This window comes from Chiroxiphia lanceolata, chromosome 3 (genome assembly GCF_009829145.1).
Source record: "Chiroxiphia lanceolata isolate bChiLan1 chromosome 3, bChiLan1.pri, whole genome shotgun sequence".
NCBI classification, from domain to species: Eukaryota; Metazoa; Chordata; class Aves; order Passeriformes; family Pipridae; genus Chiroxiphia; species Chiroxiphia lanceolata.
The window spans coordinates 96,587,753-96,605,288 of NC_045639.1; the positions used below are offsets into that span (position 1 = coordinate 96,587,753).

Consider the following 17,536-nt stretch of genomic DNA (forward strand, 5'->3'; position numbering starts at 1 on the left):
TATATTCTTTGGTGAACAGAAGAAACACTGGTCCATGTGCTTATGTTAGACTTTGCACTTTGTTCTGATCAATTGTTTTAAGCAATCCAGCTTAGGCACTGCAGCATTTAAAAACCATGTAGAATTCTAGATTTGCATTCATTCTTCCTGTTTTCCATTCAAGTAAGGCACTCAAGGTTGACACCATTTATAACACAAATCACCTTTTTCAGATGCTTTTTTTTCCTTCCTACTGTTCAAGGCTGAAAAGCCTTGGGTAGGATTCCTGATTCTGCTCCCAAAACAGCGCTAAAAAGTAATGCTCTAAACCACAACACACACATACAAAAAAACCCCAAAGCTGCAAGGGGAATAAACCAGGCAACTACCCTAACCACTAGCCTGGAAACAAATCCTTTTTGCTTTGTTTCCACATCTCGTTTTGCTGGGAGTATAATACATTGCCTCAGCTTCACAAGGATGGATAGAGCATGTTTTCTCTCCAAATACTCCATAGCCTAGTGGTAAGAGTGTTCTCCTGGTATGTTTATTTAATTTTGATTCGTGTCTTTTAAAGTTCTGGGTGCATTCCAACCACTACATTACTTGTGAACAGCCTCACCGCTGAGCTGAACTCTAGTCCTGATATGACTCATTTTGAGCTTCCCTAGGAGTTGGGACAAGAATTTTACTATCTCAAGTTAGATGAAAAAAAAACCCCTGAGGCTAAAAGAAGATCAGTATCGCCCAGAACAGGCATTTCCAAGTGGGCAGCTGGTTAGTTATTAAGGAAATTAAGGCTGGAGTCTCAAGTTTTAAGGGTTGTTAACAAAGATAATTGCATAGATATCTTGTCCTAGATTAAAAAAAAAACAAAACTGTACAATGAATCACAGGACTGTTAAGAAGTTGCAGAAGAAACAGAAACCGCAAAATATTTACACATCAAATATTCTTCTGGAAATCTCTATTTTAAGCATATTTAAGATATAGAAAAGTATATTTGTGATGAATTACACTTTGCTTGTTGTATAGAAATTATTTTGGTTGTATAGAAATTATTTTGCCTTTAAAGAAAGTTCACTAACCAGACTGATGAACAGCAATTGAAACTACCATCAATGTTTCCCTCTAAATACACAGCACACTGGCCATCACCATCCTCCTCAAGCTAGAGGCTTTTTTACATAGCAATATAATGAGTTTTCACCAAATAAAGATTACGCAGGTGAAGGTTGCTTCATGCAGTATAAATAACATAGGAACACGATATTTATACAGTTACAAATCATCTGTTCAGTGCAAAAATTTTTCTTTTGTACACATAGGCACACCAGCAAACACATTTTTATAATATGAACATAAAATAAAGAGCTTACTTTGACCACGTAATTGAACCTTCTGATGTCCTGAATTGCACTTGAAAAATCTAAGCGGTTAAAAGCTTCTCCCAGGGTGCAATAGCCATGTCTCTGAGAAGAAAAAACACACTTTAAGTGGAAAGAAACAAAATTGAGCATGGATGCCATGCTCCCTGAAAATACAATGTATCTGGACTGAAGAGTTATTTACTTTCTTGAAGAACAAATGAAAACAGATAGGCTGTTTGGAACTAACAGGTACATAACCAAGGCCTTTCAATTCATACTAATCATACAGTCTGGAATCACTGGTATTTGAGTGCCCTGGGAATCTACTCCACTCTTGCACGGCCATGATGTTGGCACCCTGTCATGGATATCACACTCCCCATTTGCTTCAGCACAAGGAAGAACTTGCTTGTATAGCAGTCTGAGCCTACAACCACAATTATCTGATTCACATCTGAGGGTAAGAGCACAGGTAGTTGCTCCTAGGATTGGAAGAACAAATGGTGTCAACATCTAAAATTTATTTTCCAGGTGCTAGAAGCTTAGGTACCTTTTTTTTTATGTCCCAAGAGCATGAGCAATTGCATTTTCTTTGGTATTTCTCCATAGGTATCTTAAGGTAAATATGGAAGTTTCAGAGGGTGTTGCGAACTACTTAAGGTGTCAGTAGCAGCCCAAAATGACATGCAATCACATAAGCTGAGCACATTTAGAACCACAAAGCCACATGGGAGCCTAGAACAAAATATAATGATACTAGAAAAAAACCCAACCCCCAACTGAAAAGAGTTTTGCAGAGCAGTGTGCTAGTATGGTTTATTAGCCCAGGAAGAAGAAGGATAAATAATTATTTGAAATATATTCCTAGACAGACTTCCTTGGTGAATTATGTGATGGTGACAAGATGGCAGTACAAATTAACATTCCTTTTTGTGACCCAAACAAAGCTTACCCTGGGTGCATCCTAGTGGGACAGGAGACAGTTATCTACTTGCTGCAGAGTGGAGGTAATTATTGCTTATTGGTTAGTGACCAAATTTGGGATTGTACTGCTTGCTAATCCAGTTCATACATCTCAGATCCAAGTGTGCTGCACAATTCCCAATGTGCACACCTTGGTTGGCTAATTGCAGTAAATTAACACTTACAGACAACAAAACTTTTGTTGAAATTTAAGTATTTGTGTCTATTCTCTGGCTAAAGAGTTATCAAAAGGTCAGCTTAAATACATTAACATGAGAGACCCATTTCCTTGAACAGCTGGAAACAGATTTCTATGAAAGCTCTGCCTTTCCCAATGCACCATCATGACAAAATTACTCAAAAAGCATCCCCTGCTTCATTTCAGCTACACTCCTGCACTTGTTTTGGCTTTCTTTATTTTCAGTGCTCTCCCATGGCATGTTTCATAGGTTTCTTACCAATACCTTCCTATTCTTGTCATTTTGCCCTAACAAGCTGTATCCAGTTTAGAAAAAAATGTTTCCTGGTTGTGAGACAGCAATTTCAAAATCAAGTAAGATTACAACTTGTAAGAAAAACTAGAGCCTCTGTAAATTATGTTTTAGATTAGCTTAAATTGTTGTTCTGAATTCTTTGGTTCAGTTGTGCTTATTCCTTGCTGTTGCTACTTTTTGATTCTGTTACTTTTTTTAACTTTTTAGTCTAAGCTTTTGAATTTACATGAAGCACTTCTTGAAAAGATTAGTGATTAATTCTAACAATCCCTGGTTAGTTTTTCATACCCCCCCAAAACCCTAGAAAAGTCAATGGTCAAATATTTGAAGACAACCAAAATATTTTTTTCACTCTCTGAATGGACAAGAAACCCAAGCAAATACCACAAATCACTAGGACACCAACTTCTGCAGGAGTAGCAGAAAAAGTAATTCCAACATATAGGTTATGAAGGACAGCAGTGAGAGATTTTAGGAAATTTGTGGTTTGGCCTGAATGTAGTCTGAAAACTCAGCCTAACAGCCTTATCACTCAAAACACCATAATGATTGGTGAGTCTGTCATCTCCCCTTCCTTCGTACCCTAAATTTGAGATGGCACAAAGGGAAAGAGCATGCTTGAGACTTTTGTAGACCAGTGTAAGTAACCTTATCTAGAAGACAGAGCAGAAAGAGGGCTTTGAATCTGGTGAAAGGCTTTACAATTACCTTCAGATGTAGAAGGGCAGTCTCTGGGTCACTGATCTACAAGGTGAAGTCTTTCGGTGTGTCCTCTATCTAAGCTCTCTTTACAATACCACACTCTTCCTGAGTACAAAGTTCTGTATGGTCTCTCTTAGCTCATAAATGCAAAGCCAAATTTTGCCTGCATGACTGCACTCATTACACTCACCTGCTTCCTTCTCTCCACGGCATTACTATGTGGATGCAAAACATCCTTACTGGTGTTCAAGTTCCACCCATCCCAGATAACCAAAGGAATCATCAGTTTATCTCTACATAAAATGGATGGCTTTACAAGGGTTCATTCCAAGATCTTTAATGTTCCTTTTACAGTTGCATGATACAGTTTATACCCCTAACGGAAAGCATTGAATATAAAGGTCCTCTTTGTAAAGTTTGAAACTGAAATTTTACTTACTTACATTCAAATGTACACCAAAATTCCAAAATATCAGGTAGCTGCCTGCAAGCACCTTCTTTGGAGACAATTATGTGGTTTTGCACTTTCGATTTTAGTTCAAAGACAGACAGTACAAAGACAAATGGGCTTGGATAAGCAGTGAACTGTATGTCCATCCTTGCAAGTTCCCACTTTGCCAGCTGCCTTTGCCTCACCACGTACAGGTGTGCTATGTTGCCAGTGAAGAGTTAAATACAACCCCTAAGACACAGCACAAACGCTTTTTTTCAATATACAGTCTGTCAATTAAGAGGCACAAATATCGCAGGAATTGACCCAGAGCATGCAGACTTACTTCCCTGGTGCTTTCTTTATGAACATAAATCCACTTTTCACGATAAAAACCTAAAACAAAATCAAAACACAAAGATTTTAGGCTTCCACATAGGTTAATGCCTTCTAGAAAGAAATTGAACTAAACAGACATAAGATAGGAGAGATGGCAGAACAGTTTTAATGAAGAAAGTTTATAAAGGCTGAAAAGGATGACTAAAATATTTTACAAGTTATGTACTTCAAGAAAATAATGGAAGAGTTATATAATTTAAAAAAAACCACAGAAAACACAGGAGTGAATTACCTTTGGATCTTTGAAAAAAACCCCAATAAGTGATCAATACCACATCTTCAATTGAGACATATCACTTTTGACATGAGAATTTGTTACCAATACAGAAGTAAACATAATTTGGAAGGCTACTCTATGGGTGAATATAAATGAACAACTATAGCAACATTTTTCTGAAGCTACATGAGTCTTCTAAAATAAATGAGAAAACTCAGGCGTACATTGTGAATCCGTGTTATTCCTAAAATGATCTTTTTTCCTTTTCTTGGCTGCAAACTCACAGTCTTCAGTACTGTATACTTCTTTCTCATCATCCCCGGTTATGATGCTGAAATAAAAAAATCTAATTAGAACAGCAGTGATTAAATATTTAAGGTGCATACAGCTCACAATTTTCTGCATTAAAGTCTACCAGCTGAAAAAACCCCACCATATTCTTAATTAAGATCCTTTACCTGATTGTCTATAGCAATGTGTGTCTTGAGAGAAGCCGTCGTATTCTTTTCTTCCCAGTGCAGTTGAATTTTGTGTCAAAGTGATTAAGTACACAACAGTATCTTCCTAATAGGTATCTTCTAAGTCATTACTGACATTTAGGAAGGACTACTAAGAAGTCAGTACCAGCTGGACAACTGCAAAACTCTCCAAAGCTCTGGTGTACAAAAACTCATTATTTGAAATGGACCGAACCTTGAAAAACTGCACACTGGTATAAAAGTCAGTGCAGAATTGTTTCACACCCTTGCATAGGCAGAAAATCAGCAAAGAAAGATATCTCTTACTACTGTCACCTTTGAGGGAAAGAAAGTCTTTCTGTTAACAAATGCTTGAACCACAACACTGTACATAATATAGGTGTCATGGTATAGGTGTCATGCTGTACGTGATTTGTACAGCATCAAGAACCAAGTGGTCTGTCTCTGCCAGAGAGACTCAATTATATCTGTGTCACTTCTGACAGATAACTACGTAACCCAACACTGAGGACTATACCAAATAATTATGTATATACTGCACAGACAATGTGAATATACATAAAAAAATATACAGACAATAAACTATTAAAATAGGTTTTTTTGATAAAGTAACCTTTCTAAAATTTACATACATTTAAAAACTGCCCATGCTACAGGGAGTCTACACAGTTTCATAAAATTTTCTTTCCATTTTTACAGATATCTGTAAGGACCAGCAACATAGATAAGAATGGGTGTTCATTTTTCTAGCACTGAGAAGGAAGATACTTCATATGAAGGCTATGGTCTTGCCCAGATAACCAGAATAATGAAGGATATGTGGTAGTGAAGTTTAACTGTAAGACTATTTTATTTCCCCATTACTGTTCTTTGACAACAAAGTTGTATACTAAACCCCTCACATTTGTTACTATTTTTAATCTCAGTTTGCCAGATGAAGCTATTTATCAACGTCAGTTTGAACTCCAAATTAAAATAACTGAACACTATAAAATAAATGACATCAGTTTATTCAAAAATAACCTCTATTTGGCCATTAAGTGGCAAAAAATAAATTATTTATTGCTACTAGCTTATACAGTTAAAATTTTCAGGCCTGAACCATCTGTTAGGGAGGATAACTAAACAACATTGCAAAAAAGCTCTGGATTTTTGATTGCTCCTATCAGTAAATGCTAGTTCAGCTTAAAGATACACAAGTTGAGAAGACTCAGAAATCAAAAGTTAGTTTCATCTTAGCTTTTCTTTTCTGGGATTTAAACCTAACATATCTCTGTGTTCAGACACTGCTTAATCCAAGGTCAGGACCTTAGTTCATGCCTTAATATTTTTAAAGCAGAGGATAAAGACTCAACACCTTCAATATTCTATGCAACAGTGCTAAATATCACCTCTGGTCAAACAGCAAAAGAGTTCAGAAAAAAGAAACCATCAACAGGCAAAAGCAAAGCAACTGACAAAGGCACAACATCAACACCAAGTTATTTGATTATGTAGCATTCCAATCCATCAGGTTTGAGGTATTTTCCAAAGCTTTCATAAAGGAAATCTCTTTTTAAGATCACTAAAAATTAATTTAATTATGTTTCAACATATTGGCTGCATCACCATGTCATGTGAGAGGTTATTGCAGAATCTGAAGAGTTGCTGCAGAATCAGAAATAGAGGCCAATACTCCCAGAGCTTTATCATTCTAACAGACAGAGGACTAGGGAGATATGTCCTGATACTTTGCAACATAATCCAGGCAGCACAGAAACTCACTCATTCCCACTGACCCAGGGAAAGCAATAAGTAGAGTATGGGAGGCTGCATTCCTGAAGGCCTGCCTTGAAGAGGATAGTTAAACTGTAGAGATTCTTTCTTTTGTTCCTGGAGAGGAAGCATCCCTAGAAAGCAATTTAGACCAGTAACATACCTGAAGTGATTTAAAGTCCACTCCTGCCTTCCAACAACAGAGAATTCCTCAAGCATCAGATAAACAAGCAAGGCAGATTAAGTATAGTTAATAAATCACAGAATCATAAAATACACTGAGTTGGAAGGGACCACAAGGATCATCGAGTCCAACCCTTAGCCCTGCACAGGACAATCCCAAGAGTCACACCATGTGCCTGAGAGGATTGTCCAAATGCTTCTTGACTTCTGTAAGGCTTGGTGCTGTAACCACTTCTCTGGGGAGCCTGTTCCAGTGCCCAAGCACCCTCTGGGTGAAGAACCTTAATCTAATATCCAACCTAAACCTCCCCTGACACAACTTCAGGCCATTCCCTCTGGTCCTGTCACCAGTCACCACAAAGAAGAGATCAGTGCCTGCCCCTCCTCTTCCCCTCACAAAAAACCTGTAACTGCAATGATGTCTCCCCTCAGTCTCCTCTTCTCCAGGCTGAACAGACCAAGCAACCTCAGCTGCTCCTCATATGGCTTCCCCTCAAGGCCCTTCACCATCTTCCTTGACCTCCTTTGGACACTCTCCAGTAGCTTGATATCTTTCTTATATTGCAGTGCCCAAACCTGCACACAATATTCAAGGTGAGGCCACACCAGTGCAGAGCAGAGCAGAGCAGGACAATCCCCTCCCTCGACCCGCTGGTGATGCTTTGCCTGATGCCCCCCAGGACACGGTTGTCCCTCCTGGCTGCCAGGGCACTGCTGGCCCATATTCAACTTGCCATCAACCAGGACCCCCAGGTCCCTTTCTGTGGCACTGCTTTACAGCATCTCATTCCTCAGTCTGTATGTTCATCCAGGGTTGCCCCATCCCAGGTGCAGAATCCTGCACTTCTCCTTGTTTAACTTTATGTGGTTGGTGATTGTCCAGTCCTGTAATTTGTTGAGGTCTCTCTGCAGGGCCTCCCTGCCTTCGAGAGAGTCAACAGCTCCTCCTAGTTTTGTGTCATCTGCAAACTTGCTTAGTATCCCTTCCAGTCCCGCGTCCAAGTACTTTATGAAGATGCTGAAGAGCACAGGGCCCAAGACGGAGCCCCACGAAACTCCACTAGTGACAGGTCTCCAGTCTGATGTTCCCCCATTCACTATAGCCTTCTGTGCTCAACCCATGAGCCAATTGCTCACCCACCACATGATGTGTTTATCCAGCTCTGTGCTGGACATTTTGTCCAAAAGGATCCTGTGAGAGACAGTATCCAAAGCTTTACTGAAATCCAAAAAACTTCCCCTGATCAGCTAGGTGGGTTACCTTGTCATATAAGGAAATAAGGTTTGAAAAGCTTTTCAAATAAGGTTTGAAAAGCAGGACTTTCCCCTCATGAAGCCTTGCTGGCTGTGACCAGTGACTGCATTATCTTGTGTGACTGCATCATCAGGTGTTTTTTAGTATCTCCCAAAATAATCTTCTCCACAACTTTACCAGGCACTGAAGTGAGACTGACAGGCCTGTAGTTTCTAGGGTCCTCCTTCTTGCCCTTCTTGAAAATCAGGACAATGTTCACCAGCTTCCAGTCAGCTGGGACCTCTCTGGAAGGAATTGTGAAGATGAAGAGGATATTTCAAACACCTCTGTCTAACATTTAAATTTGCCTGTGACGTTCCTGGAATTCTTCACGTCTTTTTAGAGAAAAGACAAATTGGACTGTTCCTTCTGAGGATCTCTTGATATGATGGTTTATTTCCTCATGTTCTGTCCCATTTCATGTGGAGAGTCTTTCCCTACTTATCTGTAAACACCACCACTCTTCTTGACAAACCTTAAGTCTGAAATCAAGGAATGAAAGCAAGAGTCCCACAGACATTAGAAGAATGGGACAGAAACAGAGGCAGTTCCCCAGTGACTAGGAGCGTCCGTTCCTTCCAGAAACCTGCAGAGCTGCTTGGTGAGTAATAAGGCTGCTCTACCATCACAAAAGCAACCCCTGTCCCCTTCAAACACCAAGCTAACATACAATAAACCAAATCAAAAGCTGCACATGCCATATGGTGTAACAGAAGCCTTAATGAAATGTTTTTATTATAATACTGCACGTGACATCTGCGTGCACCTGGAAGGATTTAAATACATACACAATACTGCCAATTTACAGCTATTCTTACTTTCTTGTCTTGATGACACACTTCAAAAAAAAATTATTCTAAAGCTTTTAAAAGCAAAGTATCTGGTGTTCTTAGAACTATAATATTTTAGATAAAGCATGTAAGAACTTCATCTTTTTCCAAAAAAATAATTTCATATCAGTATTTAAATAACCTTTTGGGTATGATACTTAAATGATGGAACATATGACAGGGCTATCTGAGCTCCAGCTATTCTTCCTTATCCCCTTGCTTCTTTTCACATGGCCCTCAAGTCACGCAATTACATACAGAGACACACTAAGTGCTTTACAAGAGACTCAAAGCCAGTTACAGCTTGACCATGCATGGCAAATTCTGAAATAAGCGTCTGCACCAAATAACATGACAATGTATTTGCCAAAATATTTTACACTGCGTACCACAATATGAAGGCCTGCACATGCCATAGGAGAACCCCAAGCCTGGGTATATGCTGGGTACAAACTGGATAGGAAGCAGTTTTGCAGGAAAGGAGCCAGCAGTCTTGTGGATAAGTAGCTGAAAACAGGTCAGCAGTGTGCTCTTGTGTTGTATTAGGCCAACTGCACCCTGGTTTGAGTTAACAAAAGTGTATCCTGCAGACTGGAAGAAGTAATCATCCCTCTTCATTTGGCATGAGAAACTGCATCTGGAGTACTGTGTCTAGTTTGGAGCTCCCCAGTACATTAAAAACATTGTCATACTGGAATAAGTCCAGTGGGGAGTTACCAAGGTACTGGAGCACATGATGCCTGAGGGTAAGAGAACTGACCTTGTTCGGTGTTAAGAGCTGGTGGTGGAGGGAAATCTGATTGCTGTCAATTTCTAATATGAGGGTATAAATAAGATAGAGCTGGACTGTAAGGTATGGGGAAGTGGGCAGTGCTAAGTCAAGTGGTAACGGACACAATCTGCGATAAGAAATTCTTATTAGACTGAGGGGGGGCAAGAAGGGATGATACAACTTGGGACAGAACAACAGCAAACAAAAAAATAACTTTGAGAGTAATAGAACTTAAAACAGGAGCCCAGAGAAGAATTTCCATTTTTGGAAATACACAAAGCTGAACTGGGCAAAGCTGAACTGGGCAAAGTCTGACCTTGCTTTCGATATGTGTTTGGACCAGATGGCGCCCAGAGGTCATTTACACCCTAAATTGTTTTATAATGTTGTGCAAATAGACATTAATTGCTGCTTAGCAGCAGAAGTTAACTCACAGACAAATAGTTCAAGCTGCACTCAGATTCAAAGTTCAAGGTGTAGTGAAATTATTCCAAAGTAGTGTTACTATGCCAAGAAGTATCAACTTGAATTCCTTAGTCTAAATTTGGACAACATGCATTTTTAACTGAATAGACAGAAGTAGAATTAAAAAAAAAAATTAAAACTGCAAAGTTTGGCTTTGCTAAGTAGGAGATGTTTAAGATGAAGATGGGGAACCATTGCAGATGAGGATGGCTGCTGCAGACTAAGCTGGCCCCTAAGTCTGAGATTCTGACAAACTGGCAAGCTAGACTAAGACACCCAAATCATGAGACACTGCAGATTGCATGGAAAAATATTTGCATCCTTAGTGCATTTCATGGCCAGTCTCTTCAAATTGAAGTATTTATTTTAGTCCAGTATTTTTGCTCAAAAGAAGCAATAAAAATACCTCACCTTGCTCTCTGGAGAAAAGATATATAAATATAGATATACAATTACAAGCAGAAGAGCAGAAGTCTTAATGGTATTCACAAAGACAATGATAATTTATTTCATACTTGTCAAGCAATATTAATTAAAGCAACACACAAGATGTAATTATTTAGCAACTGTGTAAATAGCTTCAAAAATATATTTCCTCTAATTTGCCAAGTATATTATTAAAGGTATGAAAGAGGGAAGAAAAGATTTTTTGTCAAAGGTATTTAAGGCAGCTTTTATGTTGGAGGCTTACTGAACATTCTTCCAGTGTTTGGTATCCACAGTGGCCAGACTGTGTGAAAAAAGAAGCCCGAATATGATCGGTGACAGATGAGCACAAAAGGAAAAAGGGCATGAAGAAAACAATAGGTCGAGACAAGCTTAAAAATAATTCTTCACTGCTTAATAACTCCCTTGAGGATTATTTCACAAATAGAAAACACAGGTGTATGACTACAGCAAGCCCCAGCTTGTCAGTAAATTCCCTCTAAATCAAATGAGTTATCATATCATTTATTGGACTATGAGCACATTATGATGGAATTTTTGACCAAGAATGCTATCCCTGAGAATTACTTCTTTGTGGAGAAATCAAGTAGAAATTTGTTTTGACAAAGCTATTTATATCACACCAGTCTGGGGGCATTTGCCACAAGTATTATTTTATTTATCCAATCTCTTTCTCCCCCGTTTTACAGGAGCACATACAGTCATATACTGTATAAAAGAGAATGAGCATTAAGCTACTACTGATTGTGTATTTGGAGCAAAGGCCTTATATGAGTGCTATAAACAGAACTAATCCAACACCTATTGACCACAAAGTCTTCATTCACTTCCTGGTAACAGTTCAATATGCCTGTTGCACTTGCAATTTATATGTATTACTTTTACCTTCAAATAGTACTAGACAGGCTTTTTTCTTTTTTTGTTTTAGTTTGGGGTTTTTTGTTGGGATTTTGTTGTTGTTGTGGTGGGGTTTTTTGGTTTGTTGTTTTTCTGTTTTGTTTTTCTCATTTCTTTTGGTTTTGTTTGGTTTTTTTGTGGTTTTTTTTGTTGTTGTTGTTGTTTTTGGGTGTTTTTTTGATTGTTTGTTTGGTCGGTTGGTTTGCTTTGGGGTTTTTTTTACATATTTTTTATTTCGTTATTTTTAAAGACATAGAACGTAAGAAGGGATCTGGCTGCCTACAATAAGCAACTCAGGAAGCAATGACAAAAGACAGACAATATCCATAAGGGTCTCCTGTCTGCCTAACTGAACAAAATACATGGATGCATTTGTATACAGATGATATCAGCTACCACAAACAGTTGCACTCTTTTGCCTTCCCACCTGCCATTAACTCACGCAGAATGACTTCTTTTTTTAACTTACACAGTGTGGCTGATATCATTCAGCTGATTATTCCCATCCTCAAGTGCAGGAGTAAAGGGCTCACATCGTTTCCATCCATCTTCTGTTTTAACCCATCTCCATCCAGGGGATCTCCAGTCTTGGCCCAAAAATGGCATGGTTTCTCTATAAGCAGCAAGAAGAGATTCCTTGTGTATTATTTATTAATAAAAGTTGCAAAACTTCTTGCCATTATTTCAGTTTTCTGTTTAACCTTAAAAAAAAAATATACCTTGACGAAAGTTCTCTGTAGAGTATCCTTTAAAGAAACAGATTCAGTGGTTTAAGTACATTTTTTATTCTCTAACCTCCTTCTTCTTGTCTTTAAGCATTTATTAGATCAAGGTAGGTTTCCTACCTAGTTCTTTAGAGAACAGGAAAAGAATGGTAGCCCAGGAAAAAAATTATTCCAAAAGAAGCAAAATTGTATCCTGTGTAATCTGCTCTGCCATGATCAAACAGATTACTGATTTTTATACATGACTAATAAATGGTTGTTAAAGAGATTGAGAGCCCACAAATTCAATGTTGAGCCTTTTATTTTTTCTAAGCCTTATATATACTGAGTTTTTGCTACACTGTGTAGTGATGTTTCAGTAAGGGAATTTTCATTTTCCCAAACATTTTTTCACTTGTTGTTGAAGGTCACCTCCCACGCCAGGTTATTGACCAGATACCAGCACAAAAGAAGACTGCAACATAAAGTCCATTGTGACATGTCTCCCAAAAATCTCTACAAACAGATGCAAGGTATGTCATTCAAACAGTGTTCTGCTATGTTTTTTCAAAAGTGAGATTCACTTCTGACACATTAAGAATGTGAACAAAGCAGTTTTCTGTACTTTGAAGACTATGACCTTGCCAGCTTTTGCCATCTTCTTCCCATTAGTCACACAAACATGTTGCTCCTTAGTTTAACACGGGATTTCACATGCAGGCTCTAGAGGAAAGGTAACATTATCATATTTGAAACAATGTTAATATATAATATGAACAGGTTTGGTCCTAACCAGTATGCATTTTCTAATACTTTTCCAAATTGAAAAAAATATTAGGCCACATCAGTCAAGCATTACTGTGAATTTATTTATCCATTTGCACTCTTGACCAGCATCTGCCCAATATATAGTTACAACAGGAGAGGGCACAGACACATAAAAAGCCAGAAGAAATACAAATCGAGTGAGCCAACTGAGTTTTTCTTTAATTAAAAATCTGTTCACTACACAAAACAAAGTGCATTGTCTAGTCCTCAGCACTGACTAAAGTCCTCTTCCTACTTATGTCAGCTGTCCTCTGCATCTAACAAGAACCTTCTCCAAAATTTACCACATCCTTTCCCCCAGTTACCACAAACTCTATTCATGCCTATCTGCTTTTCCAATCCTTGTATTGCTTCCTAGGAGTAATATGAACACAACACACTTTTTTTCCAAGTTGTTTTCAACTCCCTTCACATTGACTGATCACAGAATAGTTTGGGTTGGAAGCAACCTTAAAGATCACCTAGTTACAACCCCCCTGTCATGGGTACAGATACCTTCAACTAGACCATGTTGCTCAAAGCCTCATCCAGCTTGGGCTTGAACACTGACAGGGATGGAATACCCACTACTTCTCTGGGCAACCTGTGCTAGTGCCTCTTCACTCTCACAGTAAAGAATTTCTTACTAAAACCCAATCCAAACGTATCCTCTTTCAGTTTGATGCCATTCAAAAGTGCCTCTCCAGCTTTCTTGTAGCCCCCCCTCAAGTACTGGAAGCCTGCCCTAAAGGTCTCCCCAGAGCCTTCTCTTCTCCTGGATGAACTCCTCTCAGCCTGCGTTCATAGCAGAGGTGCTCCAGTGCTCTGAGCATCTTCATGGCCCTCCTCTGGCCTTACTCTAACAGACTGACATTCTTCTTATGCTGTAGGTCCCAGAGCTGGATATGACACTGCAGGCGGGGTATCAGGAGAGTGGAGTACAGGGGGAGAATCGCCTCCCCTGATCCACTGGCCACACTTCTTTTGATGCAGCCCAGAACACATTTGGCTTTCTGAGCTGCAAGTGTACATTGCTGGCTCGTTGAACTTCTTGTCAACCAACACCCCTGAGTCATTCTCAGGGCTGTTCTCAATCCATTCTCCACCCAGCCTGTATTTGTGCTTGGGACTGCCCCACCCAGCTGCAGGACCTTGCACTTGGCCTTGTTGAACTTCATGATGTTCACACGGGCCCACCTCTGCCCTGTCAGGGTCCCTCTGGGAGATATCCCTTCCTTTCAGCATGTCAGCTGCACCACACAGCTTGTCATCCACAAACTTGCACTCAATCCCATTCTTCATGTCCCTGACAAGGGTGCTAAACAGTCCCAATATCAACCCCTGAGGAACATCACTCATCACGGATCTCCACTTAGACATTGAGCCTTTGACCTCAACTCTTTGAGTGCAAACATCCAGTCAATTCCTTACCCACTAAGTGATTCATTCATCAAATCCATGTCTCTCCAGCTTAGAGACGAGGAAGTTGTGTGGGACAGCATCAAATGCTTTTCACAAGTTCAGTTAGATGACATCAGTTGCTCTTCCCTCATCCACCAACGCTGTAACCCCACCGTAGAAAGCCACCAAATCTGTCAGGCAGGATTTGCCCTTAGCGAAGCCACGCTAGCTCCCATCCTCACGCACCCTATTGAGATCCCAACACCTCACTCCTCCAGGCAGGCTCCACACCCTTCGGTCCTGCCCCTTGCCCCAGGCCCATCAGCTCATCCTGACTCCAACAGCTAGTCCCAAACTCCTTCAGCTCCACATGCCCCTAAGAGCGAGTCCCCAACCCCCCAAGACACGACTGTCCACGCTCAGCCTCAAAGCCCCGTGGCGGCGGGGCTCACACACAGAGCCGAGCACCATTCCCGGCCGGGATCCCCTCACTCACCTCCCCTCCCAGCAGCTCCTCTCCCCGCCCGGCGCTCGGACCGGGCCCGGCGCTGTTTCCGGAAGTACCATGGGCCGCGCCGGCCCCGCCCACGCAGCGCTGATTGGTCCCTTCCTGCCGCGCCTGTTGCTACCCGGCAGCACGGGCCGCCATTGGCCGAGCGGGGCGGCTCTGGCCCCGCCCACCGCGGGCCCGGAGCGTCACGTGACCGGCGGGCGCGGCGCGCACGTGCCAATGTTTTGGTCGGCGGGGGCGGGTCGCGTGGCGCGCGCGGGGCGGGGCGTGCCTCGGGTGACTCCCCCTGGGTGAGCCCTGAGTGTGTGACCCCTGAGTGTGTGACCCCTGAGTGTGTGACCCCACCCCCGTGTGACCCCTCGGTGTGACCTGATGTACCCTAGTTTGACCCCTTCCCTCACTACTGTGATTCCCCCCTCCCCCCCCCCCCCAGTATGATCCCACACCGGCGTGACCGCCCCCATGCTGACCGGTGTGCCTGGTGTGACACCCCCTCCCACTCCCGGCAGTGTGACCACCCGATGTGACACGATGTGCTCCAGTGTGACTCCACCTCTGGCGTGATCTCTCCAGTGTGACCCTCCGGTATGTCTGGTGTGACCCCCTCCCCGCTGTGACACCCCTTGCTGTGACCAGTGTGCCCTAGTGTGACCCCCTTCATGTGGTTCCTCCGTGTGACCCCACCAGTATGACCCAGTGTGACCCTCCCAGTGTGACCCCCTCCCGGTGTGACCAGTGTGTCCCAGTGTGCTCTGGTGTGCGCCATGTACCCCCGTGTGACCTGCCGGTCTGTCCCTCTGTGCCCCGGGTGTGCTGGTGTGCCCGGAAAACCAAACTCATGCAGTGCCTTGTTTAAACTTTAAGTCATTAATATGTGATTGTATAAACATTTCAGATTTCACTTAAAATCAGTCATTTTCTCTCATATGAATGCAGAGAAGATTAAAAAATAGAAGGTCAAGGACCTAAAAAGAAAATTAAAATTGTGATTTCAAGCATGGTAATCAGTCTTAAATTTTATACTGTAGAACATATGCTGTAGACTTTCAATTATCTGAATGCTTGGTATTGAGGATACTGCAATTACTGAAACTTGTCCCCTTCAGAAAGCATTCCCTAATCCTTTTGCCAGTCTTAGCCATAAGAAACTGGAGGTTTTGGTCTTGTAAAATAATTTCAGCTCTGTAAAAGCACAGAATTAGGTGAAGGCTCGCATTGGAAGGGCTTCTTTTCAGTCTTTAGTCTTGAAAAAATTACATGAGTACTTATTTTTTGCCTGAGATTCATTGAGCTCTCAGTATGTCACTTAATAATTAAACTACTGTTTTACAAATTGGATTCCTTTCTTGTAATGAAGAGAGAAAAAAAATACAGTACCATAATCTTTTTCAAGACCCCGTTGTCCTGACATCTAAGGCAAAGGTGCTGCCTTTGCATAGCAAAAGGCTATAGGCCACAGTCTCTGCCACTGCCTGATTGAAAAGAGTTTCCCAGCCTCACACTGGGAAAGTATATAAGTCAATATTAATAGTTCTATCACACTATCAGGAACTTGTAAAGCTCCTTTTCCAGCCCATGGAAGGGTCTTTTTTACTCTTTGGCATGGAAATCTACAAAATTACTTCATAATGTGGCAAAAATCCTTTTGTCTCTAGGTTCTTTCTATACTTTCTCTCTGCCTTTGAGATATCCTGTCATGTGTGGACATACATGTTACCTCATAGCTCTGGTGGGGTTGATCCTTTAGGGCAGGTAGGATTTGACTAGAAAAACATCATGAGTGAGGCATCTAATCCAAAAGTGATACAGTTCAGAAAAAGTTATGCAGTTCTCTTGTGTTTATCTGAGGACTAAGCAGCACTAAAACCTTAAGAGACAGTAACCAGGAGATTACTTCTTGAAAAAGTGCAGCCTTTAGAGAAGGACTTCCATTGGAGCAGTTTGCGGAGGTCTTTGTCCTATGGCAGGGACTCCATGCTGGAGCAGGGGAATAGCACGAGAAGGAAGGAGTGGCATAGACTGTTACGAACTGACCTCAACCCCTGTTCCCCATCTCCCTGTGACACTTGTGCAGGGCAGGGGGTGAAAGAAAAGTCAAGAACAAAAAGTGGAGTTGAGTTTGTGAAGAAAAGGGGATTTAGGAAAAGGTAGGTTTTGTTTTATTTTAGTTTCTCTCTCTCCTGTTTTAAAAATACCCTACTTTTAATTCACAATAAATTAAAATAATTTTCCCCGAGTAGAGTCTGCTTTACCTGTGATGGTAATTGGTGAATAATCTCTCTGTCCGTTTCTGGACTCATGAACTTTTTTGTCTTTTTTTTTCCTGCCATCCTGCTGGAGGGGAAGAGTGAGAGAGCAGCAGGGTGGGCACTTGGCAACCAGCCAAGGTCAACCCACCACACTTCCTTAATTATCATAGAATGGTTTGGGTTGAAAA

General features: G+C 41.0%; 1 protein-coding gene across 2 annotated transcripts in view; it reads right to left on the minus strand.

Moving 5' to 3' along the window:
• The window catches only part of FBXO25 (F-box protein 25), a 30,605-nt gene extending 15,440 nt beyond the window's left edge, over positions 1-15,165 (minus strand). Inside the window, exons 1-5 of one of the 2 annotated variants that reach the window (XM_032683170.1) lie at positions 15,085-15,165; positions 12,146-12,289; positions 4,779-4,885; positions 4,285-4,334; positions 1,359-1,451 (exon numbers count right to left, since the gene is read on the minus strand). In XM_032683170.1, the coding sequence (XP_032539061.1) occupies positions 1,359-1,451; positions 4,285-4,334; positions 4,779-4,885; positions 12,146-12,289; positions 15,085-15,155 (465 nt within the window). In that variant the 5' untranslated portion in view covers positions 15,156-15,165. The remainder of the gene's footprint in view (positions 1-1,358; positions 1,452-4,284; positions 4,335-4,778; positions 4,886-12,145; positions 12,290-15,084) is intronic. The other variant, XM_032683171.1, reaches the window with a different exon arrangement.
• Between the last annotated feature and the right edge of the window lie 2,371 nt (positions 15,166-17,536).